Genomic DNA, 27392 nt, shown 5'->3' on the forward strand with positions numbered 1-27392 from the left:
TGCCATCTCAATCCACCTGGCAACCTGAGATTTTCATACTCAGCTTTCCCAGAGCCTAGTCCCCTCTACCAGCAATCCTTCCCTGTGGGATTGGCAAAGAGGCATGGGGGTTGCTCTCCAGAACCCCTGGGGAAACCCTGGGGCAGTCAGCTGCTAGTCTAGTATCAGCTGCTGACAGTATTTATTTATGGCCTAGTTGGAACTGCCTGTGTCCATAACTCTGGTAACCTTGCCCTATGTCTTAGTTAGGGTTTCTATTGCTGTGAAGAGACACCATGACCACGACAACTCTTAGAAAGGAAAAGCATTTCATTAGGGGGGCTTACAATAGAGCTTTAGTCCCTCATCATCATCATGGCAGCATGCAGACAGACAGCTGAGAGTCCTACGTCTTGCAGGTAACAGGAAGTGGACTGTGGCACTGGGAGTAGCTTGAGCCCAGGAGACCTCAAAGCCCACCCCACAGTGACACTCTTCCTCACAAGGCCACACCTCCTAATAGTGCAACTCCTTATGAGCATGAGCACCAATTACATTCAAACCATCACAGCCTCTGTGCCTGTCCTCGCTGCACATGGAAGGCTGAGGAGGAGCGGGACAGGCACCACCACTGAGGGGTGTGCAGTTGTCCTGGTCTCTACCCCAGCAGAGCCCCACAGTACCTAAGACTGTCAGGAGCTGGTGCAGACTGGGCTGCTGTGAAAGGGTCTGACCTCAGCCATCCTTGAGGCCCCAGGTACTCTCCAGGACCAGGTAGATGGACCTGTGAAGAAAATACAGGGTGGGGTGTCACAGGCTGTCTTAACCAGGAGCTGCCAGTTAGGGTGGTCAGCATGGCAGGCAGGACGTGGTCTGGAACTTTCCTAGGAGGAAGAGGCATGAAGACAACGCACACAGGAGGGGTATAAAGGCACTATCCTCTTCATTAGTGCAGACATTCCTCTGGCATTGTGCATGGTGCCAGACTCTGCCAACCCCCCAGGCATTGCATGCTTCTGGTTGACTCCCAGTATGCTGGCACCATAGCCAGGCTCGGGAGACCCTGAAATAGCTAAGATTTAGCTCTCTGCCCCAGTCTGCCCACCCTTCCTTCTCAACATTTTGAGACCTGGTCTGTGTCCTGGGCTCCATGTCCCAGGGTCACCTGCGCTTACCTGGAGCCATCCCTTAGGGCTTGCCTGACCTCCCAGTCATAGTTCTGTGGTTGTGGGTCATATCTGGGTCTGCCGCCTGCAGGCATTGGGCCTTGACTGTGGGGTCGCCCCTCTCAGTGACTGGGGCTTTCATGCTCTCCCCAGGTTACTTCAAGGATTGTGCCCATGTAGGCTCCGAGTTACTCACAGTTATACTCTCTGTCACCATTTGTTCCAAAGGAACCTCTGAAGTCCACACAACAGAGCACTCAGATCTGGGGTGGGCTCGGGCTAGCATGCACAAAGCTCTGGGTGCCACCCAGAAAAGTCAGAAAGCTACGCGTGCTAGGTTCTGCCTCCAGGAATCTGAGCCCTTCTACTCACACTTAGCAGATAAACAGAGCTGTGCTGGTGGTGGTGAGTTCAAGGGGGGGGGGGGGGGGCACAAGGACCTCACCTGCCCCTCACCTCAGGTTGTATCACCCTCTGCTTAACCCATGTTCTCCATGACTTTGGAGAGTTTGAGGACTGGGGCTCCAGGCCAGTGTTGTGGGTGGAATATTCCTAGTTCAAGGTCTCCCATGCCACTGTCTGTGGCTGATCACCTGTGTGGGAAACGGGTTCTTAGTGGGGTCTTCTCCCCTGTGGGTCTCTCTGTTGACAACCTAGTGCTCTCCTACCTTGAGAGCCAGAGTTCTGCTAGAGTGGGGTGGAAGCCATAGCATCTCTTACAACCTAGTTTCCGAAGAGTTGAGCATCACCGGGCCACACATTGCCCCTGTCTGTTGGTATCAGCTATTCTGGTAGGTACAGCCAGTAGACATCAAGACCACTTGAAAGCTAGCTGGCAGCCTCCCTCACCTGTCTGCCACCAAGCAAGCAAAATCCCACAGTTCACATTTTCTCTTTGGAGGTTAGCCCCGGGGAAGAGTACCTGTTATTTCTGGGTATCTATTCACCAGAGTTATTCCCCCAAGACTATACTAAATGGTTTTTTACCACGGGAGCAATATAATGAACATAGGGTAGGGACAGCACTCAGCAAAAACTTGTGCCCACTCAGGCCTGGCAGAGCATCCCAGGCACACTCACATTCCGAACGAGCCTGCCCCCTACTCCCGTATCAGCATGTGATGTTTGTAGGGATTTTCCATGGACACCAAAGCTTTGTGGGGGTGATGTTGGGACCAGTTTGGGACAGACTGTCTCTTTAAGCCCACACCCTCCATCTCTGGAACTAGTCGAGCCCTCATGGGAAGAGAGCATCACCAACTCCAGGTTCCTGACAGGCTAGTGTAGCCTTGTGGCTGGGTGCACTGTTTCTCTTGATGGTAGTCTGCTTAGTGACAGCCATAGTGGGGGACTTCAGTAGCAGATGGTTAGAAAGTGGGGCTAAGTGAAAGCCGAGATACCTACCTGAGAGCAAGATCTACAGGACACCCTTCCAAGATACATATGGGAGAGCCAGGGGGCAGCTGCTGAGGAGACCCTGGTGGGGCTTTCCCCAAGGCAGAGGGCTCTGCCTCGCTACCATGCCGCCCCAGCTTAGCTTGCCTGCTGCTGCCTGACTAAGTAGCTTCACCATCGTAATGAAGAAGAGTCCCTTTTCCTGAAGCCATCATGTAAAGAGTAGAGTTAGGACAGCATGTGGAGAAGAATTGCCCTAAACAGTATAGAGATGCCAAGATGTCGGCTTCATGCAGGTCCTGAGAGTCCAGGGGAAGTCTGAGCCAGGCCCCATGCCTCCCAGGACAATCATCCCCAGCCTGGTGCCAGACCTGAAATCTGCGGCAGGGAACAGGAACACTTTGCTAACGGCACCCTGTGGCCATGCTCGGCAAGCATCTTACTAGAAAGGAAGCCTGGGCTCCCCATTGTCCTGATGTGGTCCTGTGTGACTCCATGACCAGTTTCAGTTTTTAAGTGTCTGTCCATATTTCGGGTGTTTGGAAATAGAGGGAAACGAAATTCTCGCCAGTGTTTGCTGTTACCGGTGAAGACCTTGAATAGTAAACAGTAGAAGGGAGGACTTGGGACAGCCTACCACCTGGGGCTGCTGTTTGCAGGGCTGGAAGAGCAAGGCACCTGACAGCTGGGTACACTAAGCAGCCTTCATCCATCCTGGCATGAGGGGAAGCCTTACCCAGAGTGTGCCTGAGCCCACCTCAGGGAAGTCAGGCCTGTTGACCCATATCATCTAGAAACTTGGATACTCTGGTTTGGTTTTGACTTTTTGGGCAGGGTCTTGGTAGTCCAGGCTGGCCTCTAGCTTGCCACAGTCCTTCTTGTCTCCATCCACCGAGTGCATAGGCCTTCACACCCAACTCAGACCCCCCATCTGTGCTACTCAGGGAACCCCTGCTCCCTATGGATGGATATGGCATTGGGTCAGGACCCAGGGAAGGCAGCTCGGTGGCCTTCCCTTGCACATGGGAGGTGGTGCTGGGAACACTGCAGGGGAATCCTGAGCTGCTCCATGCTGCCAGCCATTGTTTGCCTGTGACCTAAACTGCCAGGCATTGAAGACAGGAGAGGGAGTGGTTCGGGTCAGGTAAGCTATGGCCTTCAAGCTGGGTGTGGTGGTATAATAATAATAATAATCCCATGGACCTATCCTGGGCTCCATAGCAAGAGCTCCTCTTTAAATGGGAAAGAGAAGACGTGGACCCTGGAACAGCTCTGTGGAGACTTGGGTGGGACAGTTCCGTGTCACTCAGGCCCTTGCCTCTTCCCTGCCCGAGGAAGGGGGTAGCGGCTGTCCTGGCAGAAGCCTGGGGGGCAGAGTGAGAGTTGGGCAGACAGTGTACTTGAGTGAGCGGAAGGAGAGAGCCACCTGCAAGACCACTGTGAACTTGAAGGAGGTGGGAGGCAGATCCTAGCTGATAATACAGGTACACAGTTGTCCCTTAATGCCATCCAGGCTCTGGCACACTTGACCAGTGCCAGACAAGGAGGGATTCGGTCCAGCAGGAAGACATGGTGCCCTTGTGTTCTCTGTCTACCTTGGTCTTAGCTGGTGGTTTTGACTCTGGTTGTGATTCCTACTCCTATGAGCCACAAGAGGGATTAGGTTCCTCACATATAAACCCACCCCTGACAGCCTTGTGGTAGTATCTTACTAGATGCAAGAGGTGAGTCCCTGTAGGCAGAGACAGGGCACAGACATAGTCTCTCTCTCTCATTCCCACTAGCCACTCTACCAGTCAGGCTCCTCAAGATCTCTTAGCCAGGTTTTCCAAAGACTAGGACATGGTACCATACTGTAAAGACAGTCAGGGCTGTGGGGATGGAGAGCCACCTTATCCCAGTGTCCCCATATTGGCCACATTTCCCTGTTACATGTCCTAAGGCATAGTCTGTCACAGAAATGTGGGCATCTGGGAAGAGGGACTTGTCCCCAACTCCCACGGAATGGGGTTGTTACCTGCAGTTGGCCTGTGTCTCCATAGAGATAGAAGAGCAGCTGTCAAGAGCAACAGAAGGTACCAGCTTTCCACCCCAAGAGCCACGGCACCAGATGAAAATGACTGCCACAGGTCCCCTGACTGAGCAGCACTGCTGGCCAGTGGAGGCTGCTTGCCAGACAGGTGCTGAGCCCACCTGCAGCCAAGGTAAGGCTAGTTGAGGGCAGCCCAGCACCAGCTCCCGCCAGGTTGCTCTCAGATGACAGCCCTAGGTAGGCTTCCTCACAGAGGCTCCATCCAGCTTGGTGGATTGGAAGAGAGATGAGGAAAGGCCCTGGTTAGCCTAGCAGGAACCTATTGGGACCCTAAAGCCTCCTTTCACCCCAGCTCCACAGAAGGGTCCTACCGGGTGTGGAGTCTCTTAAGCCCAGAGGAGCAGCAGTTCTGTACGGGGAGGAGCTTGGGCCTGTCACCGAGGTTTCTCTGTGGGCAACTAAGTCTGTACAGAGCAGAGACATCACCTCTCTATGGGAACCCACCAGCCACTCTCCTAGTCAGGCTCCTTGAGACTGCTTGGCGAGGTCCCCCCTAGACCACTCGGGATAGAAGGATATGGCGCCAGCTCGCGAAGACCAAGCAGGGCTCTGGATAAGCTCCCACTCCTTTTAAAGAGATGAGGCTAAAAGAATGTGGAGTCATGCCAGGGCAGCTGGGTTGTTCCCAGTTCATGCAGCTCCCTGGAGGCTGCCAGGTTCCAGATCTGCAGTCTGCCATGGCCCTGACTGCCTCCAGGAGACTCAGCTCCTTACTCATACTGGAGTGAGAGAGAAAAAGTACGCACTGGGGCCAGCTTGTGTTCCCCTTGGAATGGAATAGTTCAGAAGATGCAACCGCGGGTTTGTGTTCTCTCGGTGCTGGGGAACCTCAGAGGAACTGCTGGAGCCTCTGATGTTCTCAGAGCCCAGGGTGCTCTAAGCTGCAAGTCCAAACCTAGTGTGCCAAGGTCTGCAACCAGAGTTGAGCCTGGGACCCTAACAGTCAACATAGGCAGAAAGCCAGAAAAGCATCCATGGTATGGGCTCTCTGACTTTCGTAGGAGGAACTGAGTTCTTAGCGAGAAGGGACAGGCAGACTAAGCAGGCGAGTGAACTCAAACTCTGAGGTCTCCCAACAGCCACCAGCACTAAGGTCCCCAGCAGCGGAAGTACCCAGTCACCAGAGAGCCATCAAGGCAAGACTGAGTCCAGCAGGGCCAAATCCCGCCTCCTGTCCAACATGCCAAAGTTGGTGATCCCTTCGGCCACCACCAAGTTCCCCCCTGAGATCACCGTCACACCACCTACCCCGACCCTGCTATCCCCTAAAGGCAGCATCTCGGAGGAGACCAAGCAGAAGCTGAAGGTAACTAAGTACCAGGCAGGGGACCTGGTGTAGGGGCTAATGATACTGGAGGTCTGCAAAGGAGCTTGAGTTACAGGGAGGCCTGGGTGAGAATTTGGGTCAATGTCAAGAGGTTCAGGGTAAAGCCGGTCACTCCTGACCATGTTCTTCCCTGCCCTGTGTGCAGTCAGCCATCCTCTCCGCCCAGTCAGCTGCCAACGTGAGGAAGGAGAGCCTGTGCCAGCCAGCCCTGGAGGTTCTGGAGACATCCAGCCAGGAATCCTCATTGGAGAGTGAGACAGACGAGGATGACGACTATATGGACATGTGAGGGGGGCCACCCAGAGCCCCTACGGCCATACCCAGAGCAACAGCTAGGCCTGGAATCCCTTTGGTCCAGACCCTGAGCAAGGCCAGAAGCCCATGTGAGGTACCATTTCCCATGGTCTCCTAAGCCTGCCCGGCTCCCTCTTTACAGCATCCTGCCCTGGTTGAGGCTGTCCGCCCAGTGAATTGGTCCAAAGGAAGATGAGAGCTGTCTTAGGCACATGAGGATGAACTGGTTGTGGTCTACACAGCAGGGCTGGCACTTTTTTTTTGTTTGTTTTATGAATACTGACTTTCTGTACAAGCTCATGCCCACAGTTCAGTGCCAAGACAGACTAACGTGGGTTCTGGTGGCGGCATCAAGAGTCTAGCTCACCCCATACCCTTTTTGTCATTGTTTCTTTTCTAATAAAGCTGGGAAAATGGTCTTTGTTTCTTTACTTACCCTGGGGGTGGTCACCTCGTGCAGGGACTGCTGACTCTGGGGAGACCTGGTGAGGGTGGACCAGTGCTTGAGAGGGTGTCGGGTTTCCTGGACCTCCTATGGTGTTAAGTGTAAGAACACAAGGAAGGCAGAGCCTACTGTGATGCCAAGGAGTTAACAGAAGGGCACTATGGGGAAGAAGGTAGCTCAGGAACTGGGAGGTGTACCTCATCATAACTCCTCCCAGAGAGGACCAGCTGCACAGGTGTGGAGCCGGGACAGTGTGGGCTGCTGGCTCAGAAGTAAGATTTGGGAGCTGGGTGGTTTGGCTTAGCCACTAAGAGCCCTAACTGCACACACGCAATAGTCCACATCCAGATCTAACTCCAATTCCAGGAGATCCAGTGTTCCCGTCCAGCTTCCACAGGCGCTGCACACATGTGCACAGACATACATGCAAGCAGAGTAAAAATGTAAGATCTGGGGAGAGAGACCATATTGAAGCCCTGAGACTGTGAAGCCCAGGCAGGCCTAGCCTCAGCCTCCTACCAAGGTTGCAGGTGTGTGCCACAGCACTTGGCTAAAAGCTAACTTTTAAGACCACACCAGATCAGAGTCATGATTCTGCCCCTTTCCCTTTCCCGAGCTCCGTGCCATTCATTTTGGAGATACTGAGGTTCCAGGGGCCCGTACCTGCCTGTCATGGCTGTCACCCACAGCACTTTAGGGCCCTATTTTTCTTTCCTTGAAAGCTCTAGACCAGAATGGAGATGAGGTACCCTTTTGTGCCTTCATGGACTGGGCGCATGCCCTCAATTGAGAAGGAAGAAACTCAACCAGACCTAGATCCCTAGTCCAGACCCTTTGGAGCTAGAAACATGGAGGCTCGAGTTGAGTCCTCATACAACCAGCCCTCTGGAGAGCCAAGAAATCAGGGACAGCAGGCACTCAACCAAGCCTCTGTGCCTACCTATATCAGGCCTGGGCCCGGAACACTGGCACAGGCTGCTCTCTGCCACAGGACCTGTGTGCACACAGCTTTTCTTCCTGCTCTGGAAGGTAAGCGTGAAGGCCTTGAGAGACTTCTCACCACATAGACCTGTGGAGTTGGCAGGTATCGTGGGGACACGGTCACCTTAGGAGCAGCTTGGCTCCTCTCCTGACCACAGGTTTCCTCACTCAAGGGAGATCCACAGGTGAGCTCCAGCCCTGACTAAGAAGGGACAAGGCCTGAAACAATGGGCTGGCAGAGACCCAGGAGCAGAGAAGGATCACCAACCGAACCAGAAGACTTCGGCTCATTGGCCAACCTGCCTACCTCCTCCTCCCCTGAGGCTAGCCAATGTGTCTGCATTGAGAAACAGCAGCTTCCCTCTCCTGTAACAAGCCCAAGCTTGGGGACCTTCATGGGCCACCCTGGCATCAAGGACTACCAGGAGCCACAAGAGGGTCTCCATCTGGCTCCTTCTCTGCAGAAGCTTCAGGAACCCAGAACAGGGTATGTTAGCTCGCCGAATGGCAGCACTAAGGCCCTGGGTTCCTCTAAAGCCTGCTGTGAATCAGAAGTGACCCAGTCTCAACTCCATGCCAAGCACCTTACATGCCAAGAAGATTAAGTCCTGCTCCACCTCCGTCAGGCCGAGTGGGCATTAGCAACACCTCCCTAAGGAAAGCAGAGGTCTGCGTCTGTCCTGAAGGGACCAGGACTAAGTCACCACCCTGTAGAAGCCTCGCACACAAGACTGGACTGTGTGACCCAGGGTCTGAGCTGCCTCGCAGCGTCCGCCAGCTGGCTTCTCACGTGCCAAAGGTCTTGATGCCTGCTCACTCCAGCCCCTCATGCGCACACAGGGTCCCAAGGCGGTGCCGATGGAACAAGAATGTGCTAGCTAGGCAGATCAGGCTGTTGGTCTCTAAGGGCACCTGTGGACTTTGAGAGGAGGGGGGAGGGAAGGGGAGGAGTGGTGCCGCAGAACGCTGGGCGGGGCTGGTAGGCGGAGCCAGGCCAGCAGAGAGGGATCCCGTCCTGCAATCTGTGAGCCTCTGTGCTGCCTGCTGCTGGTTGCACACCCAGGACGCACCATGAAGCTGGCCCTCTTGCCTTGGATTTTGATGCTGCTGGTGACCATCCCAGGCCCCAAGTCCACAGCAGGTATGCCCCACTCTGCCCTCTGAGCCCTCCCTGTTTATCTGCCTGATCAGGCAGGCAGGCCCTAAGCAGACACCCCTCTGGGTTCAGCGTCTGTCCATCTGGCAGTCCATCTGTGGCTGTGCTGGGGAGTACTGGGAAGAAATTCTGAGGCTTCTGCTTCTAGACATTTCTGGTAGAGATGGGAGGTCTGACTCAAGCTCAAACTGCGCTCCCTGGACACTTAAGAACATGGTCTAGGAAGGAAGCGGGGGAGACCCAAGAGTCCTTGGCCTGCACTCCCAGCCCCAGTGAAGGGTGTGATCACATACAGAGCTCCAGCCTCTGTCTGTCCCTGTGCTGGTTCCTATCAGCTGAATCAAGAAAGTCTAGCGAGAAGGTTGAGCCGAGCTGGGAGTCACTAGCCCACGGTCCCCTGCCTCAGCCTCTCCCTGAGCTGAGCTGGGAGTTACCAGCCCGCAGTCCCCTGCCTCACCCTATCTTCCATCACAGGAAAGTGTCACCGCCCTTTTGATACTTTTATCTCCTGGCATCTTGAAGCATCTTCCCACACCCCTTGCAGTCATTGAGTCCTTAGCCAATAAATATTTATTGCTGCTCTTGACGTGCAAACACTCCACTTAGTGAAGTGAGGCTGGTGGCTGAGGCCCGGGCCTGGCTCTTGGTGGACCTCCTTCATCAAGGGCCTGGCAACAGCCTGCTGGGAGATGGGCTCTGGCCTGAGAACTTAACACCCCACCCTGGTCTTGGCCTTGCAGTCCTGGGGCTGAAATCTAGCCCTGCCACAGGTCTCCACAGCCCACAGCGGAAGGCCTGAACAAGATGTCCACAATGCCTGTGGTGTACACCCAAACTACATTGTGCTGGAATCCTCACTGGAATGTTCCTCCTGTCCCCTAAAAGGGAGTGTCCTGGCTGCCTTTGCAGAGGGTGGGGCTCTCTGGGATTCAACTGTTACCCTACCCCCAGAAAAAGATGGGAAAAGCTCAACCTAGACACCATTCCCTCCTGGACCTTGAATGGGACTCTTGGTGGCTATGTGCTAAGATGAACCAATGGCTTTCCACTGTGTCATTTGGTAGCCAAAGCAATTCCTGGTCAGCATCCACTGAGGCTTCTCTTGGACTCCAGGGTACACAGGCCCTGTGTGTAGGGTAATTGACCCCAATACACGGGAGTTTCTTCTCCAGGTGCCCAGGGTAGCTGCTCCCTGCGCTGTGGGGAACAGGATGGACTCTGCTCTTGTCATCCGACCTGCTCGGGCCTTGGCACCTGTTGTGAAGACTTTCTGGACTACTGCCTAGAGATTTCACCCACCTCAGGCTCCATGATGGGTGGCAAAGACTTTGTGGTGCAGCATTTGGAGTGGCCTGGCTCTACGGATGGCATCATTTGCAGGTGGGGGGACCTAAGCATCTGGGTCATCGGGGCTCCCACACTCTCAACCCCACATGTGTGGTGGGGAGCTGGAGGTAGCACCCTGGGACCAAGGGCATGCAGGAAGATAAAGGAACACCTAGGATAATCCATTCCCTGAGGAGCAGTATAAGTCTTCTGAGCTGTTGGCTCGGGCTGACTCTACCATCTCTTTCCCTCAGGTTTAAAGACAGTATCCAGACCCTTGGCTATATCGACAATTCGACCCGAGTACACTGTATATCACCCTTGCTCTATGAAAGCGGCCACATTCCCTTCACCATCTCACTGGACAACGGCCGTTCCTTCCCTCGTGCAGGCACTTGGCTAGCTGGTGAGCCCTCACTCTGCCAAGCTCGTCTAGGCTCTAAGCCCATAGACCCCACCCTCCCGTGGGCCCTGGTTCCCATCCGCAGCCCAAGACCAGGGGACTTTCCCCAACGTTAATCCATGTATACTGATACTACACCCAGTCTGCCTACCCGTCCCTCTGGCTGAACCAGTCCCTTGGGTGAGGGCTTCTATCATTACTCCACCCATGGCATCTAGGCCAGAGTCCCAGCCCACAAGGAGTTGGAGCTGTGGGGTCCCCATCAAGATGGTTCAGGCCTAGACTTGGCCCCTGATGGTCCCTCAGCAAGGGGCTGAGGAAGGGCCAAATGAGAGCTGGAATCTGGATTGGGTCCTCAGCTCTGCAGGCCAGGCCTTCATCTCTCCTGGCCATGGTGTCTTCCCGCCGAGAGACCCTGAGGGAGACTGTCACCTAGCTGCTTTCAGTGTTTGTTATTGAGAGGTTCTCAGAGTCCTCCAGGTCTCTTGTGCCATCAAGTCCCCTCTCATTCGTCACCCCTGCACAGCCCATCCCTACAAAGTATCCGAGTCTGAGAAGAGCCAGCTGGTGAACGAGACCCGCTGGCAATATTACGGCACTTCCAACACCACTGGGAACCTCAGCCTCACCTGGAACACCTCCGTGCTGCCCACGCCGACTGTCACCATTGAGCTGTGGGGCTACGAGGAGACAGGTGGGGCCTGCCAAGGGCCGGTAGAGGTGTTGGGAACTTCAGACCCTCAGCTAGGAGACAATGAGTCCCAGGTGGGGTTGGAGGCAGGGACATGGGAAACAGTTTGCAAATGGAGAGTCAGAAGGGATGTGAGGCCAGCGCGGCAGAGGAGGAGGATTTTGCAGCTAGGTGAAGAGAAGAGCAGCCCCTTCCGGAATGCGGGGTGGACCCCAGATCCAGCAAGAGTGTTGGATACTGCGACCTTTGAGTAGCTAGTGTATATTGAAGACAGAAGCAACCACCTCTACTCCGTCACCTCTGAGCCTGGCATGGATCAGAGCCAGTGATTCAAGAGTGTCCCCACTGGTCACCCAAGCCGGGGACCCTGCTGAAGCATGAGAGCATGTCCAACCACAGGGACCATCTCTCTATCCATTTGCTTTCTGCCTATCAGTCAGGCTGTCAGTTCCAGACACTGAGGGAAGGAAGGGGCCATGGGAGGGCTGATCATGGTCTCCTCTTCCTCTAGGAAAACCCTACTCGGAGGACTGGACAGCAAAGTGGTCCTATCTGTACACTCTGACTGGAAACACCCCCAATTCCGGCGTCTTTACTTTCACCCCAAAGCCCGCATCTCCTGAGCACCAGAAGTGGAAAGTGGGAGCTCTGAGGATCAGCAGCAGCAAGAACTATCCTGGGCAACAGTAAGGGCCTCAGCAGACGATATGCCGGGATCATCGCCTGCAGACCACAGGGTTTACCGAGGAAAACCCGGGGGTCAGGTGCTTAGCAGCCAGTCCCTAGCCGCTGCATCATTTCTCCCTCAGGGATGTGCTGGCACTCTGGACCAATGATCACGCGCTGGCCTGGCACCTGGGGGACGACTTCCGGGCAGACTCTGTAGCCTGGGCCCGTGAACAATGCCTAGCCTGGGAGGCACTGGAAGATCAACTGCCCAACTTCCTGACGGAGCTGCCAGACTGCCCCTGCACTCTGGCCCAGGCCAGGGCTGACTCTGGCCGCTTCTTTGTAAGCCCCTGAACCTATTATGGCCCCCCAGAAAGCGGGAGGAGGACAGGCGGGGCCAACCTCCCTGACTGAATAGACAGAGGCCACCAGGAGGTAGGGTGGGATCTGAAGGTCTCCTTGGGGTTGGTCCTCAGGGAGGAGGGAATGCAGAGCCCAGGTGATAGCTCCTGGGTACTCTGCAGACGGACTACGGCTGTGACATTGAGCAAGGCAGTGTTTGCACCTACCACCCAGGGGCTGTGCACTGTGTGCGCTCCGTGCAGGCCAGGTGAGCTACCCGACCAGGGATAAGGGATGGGCAGGGATCCGGGGACGTGGCCAACATGGCCCCTGACTTGCTCTTACCCTAGCCCCAGGTATGGCTCGGGCCAGCAGTGCTGCTACACGGCAGCAGGCACACAACTCCTGACCTCAGACTCGACGGGCGGCAGCACCCCTGACCGCGGCCATGACTGGGGCGCACCCCCATACCGCACCCCTCCCCGTGTCCCGGGCATGTCCCATTGGCTCTACGATGTCATCAGCTTCTATTACTGTTGTCTCTGGGCACCTGAGTGTCCCCGCTACATGAAGCGGCGGCCCTCCAGTGACTGCCGCACCTACAGACCTCCACGCCTGGGTGGGTGTGGGCCTGGGTGCCTGATCGCAGAGGGAGGGTCATGCCTGGGTGGAAGAGGCCCAGGAAGTTTACCTGACCCTCTGACTTCACCTCAGCCTCTGCCTTTGGGGACCCCCACTTTGTCACCTTCGATGGCACCAGCTTCTCATTCAGCGGGAGCGGCGAGTACGTGCTGTTGGAGGCGAGACTGACTGACCTGAGGGTACAGGGACGGGCCGAGCCCGGGAGAATGCCCAATGGTGAGGCAGGGCCCCATGGTCTGTATTTGGGGGTGGCACTGTTGGGTCATCCAGGGTAGCAGACGGGAACCAAAAGAACCCCATTCTGTATCTGCTACCTAGGCACCCAGGCCCGTGGCACGGGACTGACTTCAGTGGCTGTCCAGGAAGGCAACTCGGATGTAGTAGAGGTGCGGTTAGCTGGCAGTCCTCAGGCCCTGGAAGTGTTGTTGAACCAGAAAGCCCTCAGTTTCACTGAACAGAATTGGATGGACCTCAAGGGTGAGTGGCCAAGCCCAATGCAGGGATTACCCACGGCTGTCATGCTGTCCCTCGTTCCTGCCACAAGAGGCGGTAGACTCCGGGGCTCAAATACAAAAGCAAAGGTTTCTCGGGCCTTGGAAAGTCAGGATGCACAGGGTCACAGGTTGGGGGATCTTAGGCCAAAGGGAGCAGTTGCTCAGCCCGAGGTCTCTTCTCATACCTTCATATGCATGGGAATGCCTGTCAAAACTATAGGGCCTGCTCAGAGCCCTGAAAGGCCAGTGACTAGCACGTAGCCCACAGAGCCCACAGAAGCCTAAAGACCATGATGATGGCACTCGCCTCCTGCTGTGGCCCCTTGCTCCATTTTCAAAACCCACTGCAAAGGCACCAGCCAGCCCTACAGATTTAAGAACACAGGCGAACACGGGTTGGAAGTGGCAGCCAGGAGCCACAGCAGTGGCATCCGTCTCCCTTACCACCAGGCTACACTACCCCAGAGTTGAACCCTGAAATGGCTCCGGGGGGGGGGGGGTAAGAGCATCCAAAAGACCTTCAGGAAGAGCCACAGCAGGCCAGGCTGTTGTAGTCACGTCGGGGATTGGCCTCAGCATGGAGAAGGGGAAATCCCTGCAGGGATGGCCTTGGGACCAGCCATCTGCAGTCTGGATGCATGCAGCTGTGAGATGGAAATGGCGGCCAGAGTCAGTAGCTAGACCTGGGTACATCCTCCTTTTTCCTCTAAGTACCCTCTACCCTACCCTGGTGCTGTGACAAGGGTTGGAGGGCAGAGCACAGGCGCCAAGAGGGCAGCCCTAACCCATATCTACTTATGGCCAGGCATGTTCCTGTCAGTGGCCTCTGAGGATAAGGTGTCAGTCATGTTGTCGTCGGGGGCCGGCCTTGAGGTCAGCGTACAAGGTCCTTTTCTGAGTGTGACCGTCCTGCTGCCTGAGAAGTTCCTGACCCACACCCGTGGTCTCCTGGGAACACTCAATGATAACCCCAAAGATGACTTCACCCTGCGTGATGAGCAGGTCCTGCCCCCTGACGCCAGCGATCAGCAGGTGTTCCAGTTTGGAGCCAACTGTGAGTGACCCCGGGGTGGGGGAATATGCAGGGCAGGGAGGGTGAGAGGGGATGGGACAGGGTGACAACGGATCAAGGAGAGAAACTTGGCAGTGGCAGAGAACTGTGCCCACACAAGACTGCCGCCTGTCTCCCCAGGGGCTGTTCCCAACACCTCTTCTTTGTTCACCTATGACTCTTCATTTCTGGTCTCCAAATTCTTGAACCAACCCAAGCACGACCCCAACTTCAAGCCACTCTTCTTCAATGAGCTCACACTCAGCCAGGTAGAAGCAGTGTCTGGACTGTGCGAGAACGACCGCTTCTGCATCCTTGACGCCATAAGCACTGGGAGCGTGAGTGTGGGCAGCGCCACACGGACGGCCCTCCGGCTGCACCAAGAACGTCTGGGGAGCCTACAACCTGGTAAGGGGTGGCAAGGGAGTCAAGGGGTGGACCCCTCAGGCTGTCGAGCCCCGCTCAGCGGCCAGCAGCTCAGGCCTGTCCTTGGTGCTCTACCCCTACCCCAGTGGTGTCCTGCGGCTGGCTACCCCCACCCTCGAATGGGCACAAGGAAGGCATGAAGTATCTGGTGAACTCCACCGTCCGTTTCAGCTGCCACAGTGGCTACAGCTTGGTAGGGTCCGAGACCAGCAAATGCCGAGCTGATGGTACCTGGTCTACACCTACCCCAGAGTGTCAGCCAGGTGAGATGCCCCTCCCGTGAGCCATCTGGCCTCTGCACACACACCTGTGTCTCCTTGACCACTGCCCGCTACTCTCATCTCTGCCAGGACGAAGCTACACAGTGCTGCTGAGTATCATCTTCGGAGGCCTGGCCATCGTGGCCCTGATTTCTATCATCTATGTGTTGCTGCACCGCCGCAGGAAGAACAACATGTAAGGTTCCACCCGCGGGAGGACATCACTTAAGAACCCCCACCTCCGTCCCTCAAGCTTTCTTAGGCCCTAGAAGTAGTTGGTGGGACCCGTGTGCCACTTTAAACCCATATCCATTACAGGGCCATGTGGAGTTCACAGCCCTGACACAGGAGCACGCTTAGTGGACAGCATCATGGCCGCCAAGACCCAGCCTCGCAGGAGCAGCTCCAGTCACATGTACCCTAGTCCTGATTCCCACATCTACTATCTGTGCCTTCAATGCTGCGGACCCCAAACCTGTGACTAACCTGTCCTGACTGAGGAAGACACGATGCCAGATATGCCAACTCCTGGACATCCCCCCCCCCCCCCGCAATTCTCCATCAGTAATCTGAACTCTGTCTAATGGTTATGGCTCTGATTTCTCGGACTTGAGGGATCTTCTTGCCCTGTCCTAGAGCTGGAGTGCCCAGGTCCCAAGCCCAAATGGTCCTGCATTGGAAGCTCACAAGTCCCTCACTCCCCAGAGCCTGATAGACTGCCTGCCCGTCCTGTGAGGGCCCCCAGAACCGAGCTGCCTTGGCTACTGCACCATGACCCAACTGGAGAGCCCAGTAGGCCCAGTCCCACAGTGAGGAGAGGCCTCAGGGCCTGAGCAGAGAGAGTGAGTCCTCCAGAAAAAGAGAGACACCCTTAGCTCAGCAGGCTTGTACTCCTACCTCTTCTGTTGCGTACTCAGGAACACCCTTCCCTGCCTGTACAAGAAGAAAACAAGCTCGTGTTACCTCTTCCCCGTGTGCCTCTGCCTGTGCTTCGCCAACTGTTCCGTAGTTGCCTGGGAGGTCACCCACTAATAACATCAGGCTGAACCCCGCCTGCTTCCGCCGCTCCTGCTTCCCCTGACGTAGTCTCCCCCAAGCTTTTCCATGTGCAAGGAGGATTAAGAAGCATCACGGGAACCAGCGAAAAAAAAAGGCCAATGCTTGCAAAAGGCTCCGCAGGGCTGTCATGTTGGGAGATGGGCGAGACAGGTGCCCTCCGCCAAGCCCTACCTCCTCTCCAAACAGGTTCTCACACATCACCCTCAAGCGCTGGCCACGGTGACACTGGTTCCTCTACCGTTCATGAGCTACTGTGCTTCAGGAAGGGCAAACATGCTACCCGTGGTGTTCCCTAACACGGTGAGCACAAGCTTGGCCTGAGCTCCAAACCCTGCCCAGGTGCCGTCACTGTAAGGGCCATGCCTAAGTCCTCAGATAACTAGAACCCATGCCCCTCCGGCCAGAGATGTCCAGAAGCTAGGCACAGAACTAAGCCTCTTTTATTCGTCCCAGACCTACCTAGTCCTGAAGCAAATTGCCGTGGAAACAGATCAGTCGCCAGCAGAAGGACAAGCCCAAAGTTCTCCTTTGTTTGAATGAGTGTAGCGAGGGGCCTAGATAAAGTAGGGTGGACTCAGAATTGTACCTTCCGTCTCAGACAAAAAGTGGGGCAGAGCTCCACCTACTGCTGGAGAATCCCATATGGGACTTAGTGTGCTGCAATTCCAGGGGCAGCCGCCACAAGAGGGCAGAAGAGGGCAGGAGCGCTTAATGCTGGGGGCACCTGATCTTAGGTGGTTAGGGATGAGGATGACAACCCCCTTGCTAGCTTGTTCACACTCCAGCCAAGGCTCCTGCACACCCCATGTCGTCTCCCAGACTCAGAAATCTCAGAAAGGTTGTACAGGTTTGTCCAGCTGATACTGGCTGAAGAGGAGTCCAACCTTTCCACTTAACCTTTCCCCATAGCCAGAAGTCCTGGCCAGAAATGGAAGAACTGAGTGGCAAGGGCGGGTCCCTCTGAGTTTCCAGAAGGAATTGCATGATGGGACGCACTGTGTGTGAACACCCGGGACCTCCAGGCTTGGAGGATGGAGCACCTGAATGCCAGAGGAGGGGGCAGCTTCCTAGGTTCTGACTTCCCACACCCCCACCACACACACACACTGCTTCATTTTTCTCTTTCTTTAGGTTTGCAGCTCAGGGTAGGGTAGGACTGAGGGTTTCTGTCTTGGCTGTCGGTCTGGAACTTTCCTCTCACAGATGAGGTAAAGTAGGGCTTGCCTCCCACTGCCTGAGTTCCCAGGAGGGTCGCTGAGCCAAGCTAAGCCCGGCCAGCCAGTGAGTGAGAGGTTAGCTTCTTGGATAGGGCCTGTTCATGTGGGAGCGGGGAGTCCCATGGGGGAGTAGCTACAGGCCCATCAGAACATTCTAGGAGGTCTCTACCCCAGGACCCCAGGAGCTCTAAACTGACTGGCAACATGCCTATAGTCTCAGCTACTCCGGACACTGAAACAGGAGGATTGCCTGAGCTCATAAGTTTGGGGTCAGCCTATATGCATGGTGAGGCTTCCCGTCTCGTGAAAAAGACAGGCTGGAACTTCAAAATTGGTCAGGGCCATTTCACTAAAGGAACACCCTGAGAACTTGTAGGTCTGTCTGGGGAGCAGTGAGGTTAGATGGGGGACACTCAGGGTATCTCTCTTGCCAGAACTGAAGCATCCAGACTTCATTGTAAGTAAAGCACCGTCTACTTTGACCTGCACTCATTCCCACAAGGATGTCCCCAGGATGGGCCCTAGCCCTGTGCCCGCACCTCCCATCTAAAGAATAAAAATGGGTGCTCTGGTCCCAAACGTATGTTGTTTTTAGCACCAAGGCCAGGCTGGACTGGGAAGCCCGGTCACATGACAGGGACTTCCCTAGGGGTCCAGAGAAACCAGGTGCTGCTCAGCCTGTAGGAAGACAGAAGGTACCAGAAGTGAAGACCCTCAGAGCATCGCAGGGCCCTGGCCTCAACCAGGTGTTTCTCTAACACCAGCCCTAGGGTTTGCAGGAGGGCAACACGGGGAATTTGCAGACAGCCTACCCCTGGTTGGAGTAAGAATACCCAGCTCTCTGAACCCCATGCTGAGCCCTCCAGCTCCTGTATCCATGGGCAATGGTTAGACAGTAATCTAGGTGCTTAGGAACAGGTGATGGGAGAACCAGGTGAGCGAATAGGAGCCAGCAAATCACCTGCAGGATTCTAGCATTGCTGCTAGACAGACAAAAGGAGATGTGTGTTCCTGGTTTGATGGAGCCCAGGAACCAACAGAAGCCAGAACGGTGAGGTTATGTGGGAATACCCAGCGAGAGTCACAGAAAAAAGTGTCACTGCAGACTCTGGCGGCGGAAGCAGAGGAAAGTGCCTGCTTCTCTTCTGTCCCCCAGACCTGGGAATTTGAGGAACTAGGGCCGGTCACTGGCTAAGAACTGGGAACAAACACAGCAGAAGGGTGTTCTATCCTTCCTCTCCTACCAAGATGGTTCCCTTGAAAAGCTCCGTAATGGCTGAGAGTCAGTGGGTGAGGACTGGCAGGTTTCTACGGAGCTTGCTTGAGAGGACCCTGCCTCAAGTTCAGAGCCAGGAAGCAGCAGGAGGTGCCTGGCACCCGCTGAGTTCTTGAGGGCGAGCATCAGAGAAGGGAGCCTGAGTGGATGCCTGCTCCTGCCTCAGCAGCCTACACACACAGACCCAGCCGGGCACTGTACTACATTTCCCAGCCTCCCTTGTGCCTGGGATGATCGCAGGTCTAGACAGGATACTTCCGGTGCAAGCTCAATGAAACCCATTGGCACCCCTCTAGGCTCTTTCCCCTGCTCTTGTCACGCAAAGCGAAGGGTCACGTCGGAAGCCATGGCAACCTGTGTCCCAGCTAGGTTCCAGCATGCGAAGGCCACTCTCACCCCAATCTGTTCAGCCATCCTGTAGAACTACAAACCCGAGAAGTGAACGTCGTTTGTGACCCTGCCGTGATGCCTTTGGAGAAGGTCCTTGTTGCCATCAGAGGGTCCCTCTGAAGATCAATTAGAACGTAGTGGTCCCTGCCTCTGGTCCCAACACTTGGGAAGCTGAGTTTCAGGACTGAAAACACATTGAAACTCTGCTACAAAAATAATGTTTTTGAGACAGTCTCACTGTGTAGCCTGGATTAGCCTAGAGCTTGCTGTACAAACCATGCTGGCCTCTGCTTCCTGAGTGCTGGGATTAAAGTCGTGCACCACCACACCTGGCTTTAAAAGCGTGAAACACCAGAAAGAGAGCTAAGAAAACCTGGCCTTGCATTTCCCGTTAGCTTTGAAACTAAATGTCAGGGCTAAAGCAGCCTTCAGCTGAGAAGCGTTTCACGGAACACGGCAGCCGCGGGGCACCCTGGCTGAGGTCCCCCCCCCCCCCCACACACACACTGCTCTACTCTGTAGAGTCATGCAATCAGGTCTGGCCTCCTTGAAGAAGCAATCTACACAGGCTGGCTGATGAACTGGGACACACAACACCCTCCGAGAGCCAAAAGCCACACACACACACACACACACACACACACATGCCTAACACCACCGACTAACTCACCATTGCTCAAGGACATCTCTCTGGCTTTACTCTTTGCCAAATGTAGGGGCGGGGAGCTCGGTACCTTTGTCAGTTTAGTTAAGCTGCCTGTTTCCCACACTTTACTTTCTCTGCCTTTGATTAGGATGAGCACAAGAGATCCTCTTGCAATAGCGAACAGGAAGAAATGTCGTTTGGGGGCTCACCCTCCCTGCAGCTGATCTGTGGGATCCACCTATTGGGGTTAGCAGAGCCTAGCCTGCAGGTGACCCACATTCCCCTGCTTTGGCCTTTGGCTGTGCAGACTCCCAGGCCTGATGTGCGATAAAGGGTCCTTGCTCCCGAGGGAAACCTTCGTCCACCCGTGACAACAGGAACAGGTGCCGAGTCAGTGCTTCCCCTGGGATTCAGTCTGCACAGGGCGTTCCAGCCAGCTCTGGGGCCCCTGCCCTAGGTCACATTCTTTCCCCTCCCAACTTCCTGCTGCACAGACCTCAAGCTCCAACACAGAGCAGAGGACAGATTTAGAGACAGCTGGTGCACCCCTCCCACCGCTGCGGGACCTGCTTCTCCGATAGCTGGAGGCGGGGATGGACTTCTGGGGATCAAAGCCCAGGCTTGATACTCCCTGAGTGAAACCAATACTGAACCTCCTGCCCCAGCATCCCATGTGCCATCCCTCCTTCCTCCCCCCTCTTCTCCTTCTTTTTATTTGTTTTTTTTTTTCTTAGAATCTATGTAGCCCACTCTGGCCTTGAACTCACTATTTAGTCAAATTAGCCTCAAACTCACCATGACCCTCCTACCTCAGAGCCAGCCAGCTGAGGACCACCATGCCTGGCTTACGGGCCTTTGTTGTTTACAGCTCATTTTGCTCACTTATTTCTAAGACAAGTTCTCTGTAGCCAAGGCGGGCTTGAACTCCAGGTCCTTCTGGATCAGACCCTATTCTCCTGAGATGAGGAGACACACCAAGCCAGGCATCCCCCCTTTATTCCTTCCTTCCCTTCTTCCTTTCCCTTCTCTCTCTCTCTCTCTCTCTCTCTCTCTCTCCCTCTCCCTCTCTCAATCTCTGTCACTCTCTCTCTCTCTCTCTCTCTCCCCCCCCCCCTCCCTCTCTCTCTCTCTCTCTCTCTCTCTCTCTCTCTCTCTCTCTGCCAGAGATCAAATCCAGAGCCTTTGACATGCCAGGCAAGAACTCAGAGATACACCCCCAGCCCCTTTGTTTATAAATAATTCATTTTTAAAGATTTTTTAAAATTATGTATAGTGTTCTGCCTGCATGTATGCCTGCACACCAGAAGAGGGCACCAGCTCTATTATAAATGATTGTGAGACACCATGTGTTTACTGGAAATTGAACTCAGGTCCTCTGGAAGAGCAGCCAGTGCTCTTAACCTCTGAGCCATCTCTCCAGCCCAATTTGTTTATTTTCTTTCTTTTCCTTCTTTCTTTCTTTCTTTCTTTCTTTCTTTCTTTCTTTCTTTCTTTCTCCTTCCTTCCTTCCTTCCTTCCTTCCTTCCTTCCTTCCTTCCTTCCTTCCTTCCTTTCTCTCTCTCTCTTTCTTTCTTCTTTCCTTTTTGGTTTTCTGAGACAGTGTTTCTCTGTGTAGCTTTGGAGCCTGTCCTGGCACTAGCTCTTATAGACCAGGCTGGCCTCAAACTCACAGAGATCCGCCTGCCTCTGCCTCCCGAGTGCTGGGATTAACCCGGCTTTGTTTATTTCTTGAGGTCAGGTCTCGTCCTGTTGCTATGGTGGGTCCAGAACTCCCCAGATTGAGCTTTTCTCCTGCTTGTGTTTCTGTGGTAGTTGGGACTATGCATGGCCCCACACCTGGCCTAACTTGTCTTTAAAAATAGGAATTAAGGACCAAGTGGTTCAGTGGGTGAAGGAGCTTGCTTTGAAGATTCTCAACCTGAGCTTGATTCCCAGGACCCACATGACCAAAGGGAAGAACCAGTTCCTGCAAGTTTTCCTCTGACCTACATGCCCCAAAACAAATAAATATGCTTTTAAGTTAAAAACAAACACAAAAAAACCTAGGGGCAGCGAGATGGAGCAACAGGTCACTTGCCGCTAAGCCAGGTCTGACACCAGAACACATAAAAGGAGAACAGATTCCCTCAGGTGGTCCTCTGACCACCACACATGAGCTGTGGCATGTGCACACCCAGACACACATGCAAAATAAATAAATACATGTAAAATTTAAAAGAAGTAAAGTATGAATAACAAGCAGGCTGTATTCTAGCTGTTACCCATCCCACTGTTCCCTGGCAGTAAACTCAATAAACCATTCTTGAAAAATGAATGAATTACAAAAATGAAATAGGAAATGTGGCTGGTGGGGGGGGTGTCTCCTTGGAGTTGCCGCGGCGATGAAGCTTGCCTTTAGGAGCTGGGACCCTTCACAGAAACCCAGCCCTGGACTGCAGAGCTGAAGGCTGACCCACAGATTAGCAGTAGGGAGGACGAGCCCCCAGAATGACATTTCTTCCTGTCCACTATTGCAAGAGGCTTTCTTGTGGCTCCTTCTAACCGGAAACACGGCTGAGAAAAACGTGTGAGAACCCCAGATGTGGGATCTCTAATTCTGGGATTTGGGAAGCCGGACAAAAGGAGGATCGAGAGTTTGAGGCTAGCCTGGGCTATGCATAAAGACATGAGACTGTCCAAAACAAAAACAAAAACAAACCCAAACCTATATGCAGGAAAACTACTAGCCAGCTAAGGATTATAGCTCCATGGATTAGTCCAAAGTTGACCACACCCAGGCAACCACCACCTACCCAAACACTGGACCAGTATGAACTGTACCCACCCTAGCAATGCTTCACCACCTCTCTCTCCCTTTTCCCTCGGGCAAGCCTTTTTTTTTTTTTTTTTTTTTTTTTTTTTTTTTTTGAGATAGTGTCTTGCTAGCCCAACTCAGCCTCCTGGGTGCTGAAATCACGGGCGCACTATCCTGCCTGGCGCTGTCTGAATTTACCCCGCCACAGCTCAGCTTTGCCTGGCATTCACCTTACATAGAGCTGCAGGGCAATATTTTTGCATATTTAGAATATTTAGCTCTATGTTCACAAGGCTCATCTGGCTTAAGATGCGAGGCTGAAGCTGGTTATTTTTGCCAAGTGTATTCCATATCATGGGAAAATGTAATTAATTAATAATCAATCAGATTCCATCTAATCTTTGGTGTTTGGGATAAATGCTTCCCCTATTGCTAAAGACTTTGTCACCCTTTACTGGGAGACGACATAACTTTTAGAGGTAGATTCTAGTGGGAGATCTCCCAGTCCATGGCCACGCCCTCATAGTAAAGGTGAAGACCCAGCCTCTTTTTGCTTCTGCTCCCAGCCTTGAGGAGTGGGTTTCCTCCCCCCCAAGCACTGTGGGTAATGATTACCAACCCAGCCCCCCAAAGCATCATGAACTGAAACCTTCAAAGTAAATCTTTTCGGCTTTTTTTTTTTAAACCATGAGATCTCATTTAGCCCTAGCTGGTCTGGATTTGCTGTGTAGCTGAAGATGACCTTAGACTAATCTAGTTGGCTCTGCTCCCCAAGGCCCAGATTACGGGCTTGCACAAAGGCCACTTCCAAATTCAGAGTAAACCTTCCCTTCTCCCTTCCTCCCTTTCTTCCTCTCTCCTCTTCCTCTTCCTCTTCCTCTTCCTCTTCCTCTTCCTCTTCCTGATAGGATTTGGCTCTGAATCCCAGGCTGACATTTAATTCCTGATCCTCGGTCTGACTCTTATTGTTGATGAAGTCTGATTCATGGACTGTTACTTTTTTTTTTTCTCTTAGAGTTGGTTATTTTACTATTTGAAAGTCATGGAATGGTTTCTGTTTTCTTGTTTAATATTTCATAATTAGATTTTCAAACCATCTGGAATAGATTGTTTGTTCAGGTGGGGGGGGGTCAAACTGCAATTGTTCCTGTCCAGATGACGCAACGGCTCTATTCAAGCTGTCCGTTCCCACTGGACTGCGTGTGTTCTCTGTCAGAGGTCTGCTGTCCCTGCTCCGTTCTGGTGGTCAGTCTGCTTACTCTACCAATAGGAGGACAGTGACTTGAGGACCGAGCCTTCCCTGTGCACGGCCTCTAGCTAACACTGCCCCTGCCCCTGATGCCTTTCCTTGCCTTTTCCCATTGCCAGGGACTCCAGCAAACACTACCACGGAGTACACCCCCGCCCACATTTCTCCCTTTTGATCTTTATGCCTTGTGTGTGTGTGTGTGTGTGTGTGTGTGTGTGTGTGTGCCCCCGCCCACATGTGTGCGTGTGTGCATGCGTGTGTTTGTGTGCTGGCCAGGACTTCCCTTATATTACTACTGAAGGGAAAGATAAAAGCAAGTGACTGATGTAAAATAAAGGATGTTTTTTGTTTTGTCACTGAGTATGATGCCTTACTATGGATTTTTTATGAGTATTGTTGCATTAATCCTTATTACTAGACATGTGTTTGCATTACTTTTTATTACAAGACATCTGTTTACTAGACACAGTAAATTGCTTACCAGACTTTGATGTGTTAAACAACTTCTCTATCCTGTAGGGTTGTTTTTTTTTTTAAAGCCACATCCTATCAGATTGAGGAAGTTTCCTATTTCCAAATGTTTAGCACGAGTGAATGTTGCCAAGTTTTATCAAATGCTTTGCCGCGCGGATTGAGGTGGTCAGTGTTTGCTCCTCTCTCTATTCTGTGAGAGCGCTGACTGGCACTGCTTGTTTCTCTGATATCTAACTGTGACAAGGTCTGCTCCGCGTCCTTGGCTTTGGCTCCCTCACGCCTTCGTTCTAAAATTACCCTCTGCCGCCTTCTTGGAGGTTGTCAGCTTTACGCTAACTTGTCTAAAGGCTGGGAAACGTTTCCTCTGTTTTCTGGAAGAGTCTGTGAGAGACTGCTGCTGTTCCTGGCTCTGTTTGTGAGGATTCCTGGAGGAAGGTTCTCCCTGCAAATTGTTTATTTTGCCCTTCCCAGATCTCAGAGTTGTTTTAATTGTCGGTGCTGATTTATGAGTTCAGTTGAGTAACTTTCTGCATTTGGAGGACTCTTGTGTGGACAAGTGAGTCATGTCCTTGGTGATGTTTCTAATGGACAAGTGACTCATGTCCCGGTGAGGGTTTCTAATGGATCTTGGCCATCAGTTATAAATATTTAAATATTAAAGAAATTTAAAGCCCCATATCATATTATGTATTGAAATTTTTCTTTAAGTTCTCCACCAGCTATTTAAGATAGTTTCCCATGTTACCTTTTAAAATTAAAAAGTAAAATTATTTTTAATTTTTTTTTCAGACAGGGTCTCATTATGGAGCCCTGGCTGGTCTGGAACTCCCTATATAAACCAGATTGGTCTCAAGCTCGCAGACATCCTCCTGCCTCTGCTTCTTGAGTGCTGGGATTAAAGGTGTGCGCCACCATGTTCAGTGATGGCTTCATTTTTCTACTTGTTTTATTCTTTCTGTATGTGGTTTCACTTTTAAAATACGTCTTCTTTTTTGCTAGCATATAGTAATATAAAATAAAGGATTTTAGTGCTTTACTTTTTCCTTTACATATTACACTGGGGGATGGAAGCGCTGTGCGGGTCAGAGGACAACTGTGGGACTCCATCCTTCCTACTCTGTGAATTCCTGGCATTGAGCCCAGGTAGTCAGCCTTGATTAACCTCTGAGGCATCTCACTGGCCCGAATTTTTTTTAATTATCATTTTTTTCTCTATACTAAGGCCAGACCCCAGGAATTTACTATGCTAGGCAACTATTACACCTCTGGCTCACATAGTTTATTCCTTTTTTTTTTCTCCTGTTTTTTTGAGAACGGGTCTTTCTTATTATAGAGCCCTAGCTAACCTGGTACTTGTATATATCATAGGCTGGCCTTGAATATGTAGCCATTCCTCTGGCCTCTGTTATACTAGGGTTTGGTTTTTTGTTTGTTTGTTTGTTTTGTTACATTTGGGGATGGAAAGATGATGGGGTGTAGCAGTTTCCTCTCAGTACTGAAACCCTCCATCCTTCAGAAAGCTCCTTAAGACAGAAAGGAAACAAAAGAGCTTCAGGAAGTCCCTAAAACTGACCAGATTCACTAGACCCCTTATTCCCACAGATTACATAAGCACTAAAGACTGCTGAGAGTCACTCAGACAAGACAACCTGTAAGGTTCTCAAAGAGGCCCAGATCAAGCTCACTTGGTGGAAGAAATCAATTCAAGCATCCTGGGAGAGAAGACCAGTGGGGCAGCCTAGAGCAGTGGGTCTCACCCTTCCTAATGCTGTGACCCTTTAGTACAGTTCCCCATGTTGTGGTGACCCCCAACTATAAAATTACTTCATTGCTACTTTGTAACTGTAATTTTGCTACTGTTTTGACCCCTGTGAAAGGCTCATCCCATCCCCAAAAGGGGTCTTGATTCACAGATTGAAAACCACTGGCCTAGAAGAAACACAAACCACCAAACAGCCTAGAAGAGGTTCAGCCCAGCTGAGCTACCAGGCAAAGACTCTCCGCCTGTTGAGCTGCCCTCGGGCTGTCAAGTATGCTCTGGATTCCCAGCTTTTGTGAGCTCTTGCTCATGCTGGGGTGGGCACTGGTGATGCCACTGTCTTCAGAGTCCTTTCTTCTCTTGTCAGTAATCCTTCACCCATATTCCTGTAAGTCAGCCCAGTTAAACTCACTGGTTCACCAAGTTGGACTTCGGTAGCAGTGCCTGTACTTTGTCTGGTCCTCAAGTCCCTCTCTGGGGTGAGTAGACATCCATTGCTTCTCACCAGGGCTATTCCTATGGCTCATTGGTGAGCCAGTGAGTTTAGTGTGGTCACTCATAAGTTCATCTGTTTCACCCTGGTGTTTATTCTAGGTCACCCTGGGAGTATTAACACTCCAGTAACCTCATCTGTGAAGTTGAGATCATTCTAATTCCTTTCATTAGAATTCTGTGAATCGAGGCCAGGCATTACGAGCAAACACCTTTACTCTCTGCACTCAGGTGGCAGAAGCAAACAGATCTCTGGTGCTCAACGTGTGGACAACTGCATCCACATAAAGCCTGAAAGAGCTTGGGAAGTAATTCTAGACAAAAAAGAATAGAGTTAAGCACGGCTTATTGGTAGCAGCATTTTCTCAGGTGGGCTCTGTTTGCTAGAGGCAAGCACTATCATTTAAGAGAGGCTTCCTGACTGAGCTTTAGCTGTAAAACCTTGCAGGTCCTGCCACAAAACACGTAAATGGTGTTGATGAAAAGCTGACTGCATGCTTTTTGGTTTTCAGTCATAGCAGGAAAAAACATGCTGTTTTAAAATGCTGGCTCTCTGGGCCGTCCTGCCAGTGCAAACTCTGAGTCTTTCAGGTAGGAGGTCAGGGTACAGAGCATTTGAGTGTGGTTTGCGAGCAGACTGCTGCAGCTTGCTTGGTGGCAGGGACCTTGAAATGCTATAGAGTTGTGGCAATAAACGTGGCTATAGCTGGTACCTCCACCATAAGGCTGGAATCTCAGAAAGCTAAAAAATGGGCTGGATCCAGCCACCAAAGCCACAGTTTGAATCCTAGCCATAGTGACTAGCAAATTAAAGACTTGTGGTCAGAAAAAGAGAGATATACAGTAAAGAGAGATTCAAAGACGAATAAAACCTAAATGGTTTACAGTGTGTTAAAA

The 27392-nt window shown here is 52.6% G+C and overlaps 2 protein-coding genes across 5 annotated transcripts in view; both read left to right on the forward strand.

Moving 5' to 3' along the window:
- Cabin1 (calcineurin binding protein 1) overlaps nucleotides 1–6670 on the forward strand; it is a 115989-nt gene extending 109319 nt beyond the window's left edge. For all 4 annotated transcript variants that reach the window (XM_050138461.1, XM_050138473.1, XM_050138466.1 and 1 more), the window contains 3 exons: nucleotides 4583–4744; nucleotides 5712–5938; nucleotides 6105–6670. In XM_050138461.1, the coding sequence (XP_049994418.1) occupies nucleotides 4583–4744; nucleotides 5712–5938; nucleotides 6105–6248 (533 nt within the window). In that variant the 3' untranslated portion in view covers nucleotides 6249–6670. The remainder of the gene's footprint in view (nucleotides 1–4582; nucleotides 4745–5711; nucleotides 5939–6104) is intronic.
- Nucleotides 6671–8664: 1994 nt separating this feature from the next.
- Susd2 (sushi domain containing 2) lies at nucleotides 8665–16107 on the forward strand. The gene is made up of 15 exons (XM_050138490.1): nucleotides 8665–8820; nucleotides 10008–10215; nucleotides 10416–10567; nucleotides 11091–11258; nucleotides 11767–11941; nucleotides 12065–12266; nucleotides 12449–12534; nucleotides 12617–12885; nucleotides 12981–13124; nucleotides 13227–13385; nucleotides 14208–14456; nucleotides 14595–14861; nucleotides 14966–15142; nucleotides 15230–15335; nucleotides 15458–16107. Exons 1-15 carry the CDS (start codon nucleotides 8751–8753, stop codon nucleotides 15480–15482), a joined length of 2457 nt encoding a protein of 818 aa, XP_049994447.1. The 5' UTR covers nucleotides 8665–8750; the 3' UTR covers nucleotides 15483–16107.
- Nucleotides 16108–27392: the final 11285 nt, after the last annotated feature.

The sequence above is a fragment of the Alexandromys fortis genome, unplaced genomic scaffold (genome assembly GCF_014885135.2).
Source record: "Alexandromys fortis isolate MF-2015 unplaced genomic scaffold, M_Fortis_MF-2015_v1.1 scaffold_9, whole genome shotgun sequence".
In the NCBI taxonomy this organism is placed as follows: domain Eukaryota; kingdom Metazoa; phylum Chordata; class Mammalia; order Rodentia; family Cricetidae; genus Alexandromys; species Alexandromys fortis.

Coding starts and splice junctions, on each gene's coding strand:
- Susd2 (XM_050138490.1), top strand. CDS start 8,751: ATGAAGCTGGCCCTCTTGCCTTGGATTTTGATGCTGCTGGTGACCATC. Junction 11,259..11,766: donor GTGGGGCTACGAGGAGACAG/GTGGGGCCTGCC, acceptor CTCTTCCTCTAG/GAAAACCCTACTCGGAGGAC. Junction 12,886..12,980: donor CTACAGACCTCCACGCCTGG/GTGGGTGTGGGC, acceptor ACTTCACCTCAG/CCTCTGCCTTTGGGGACCCC.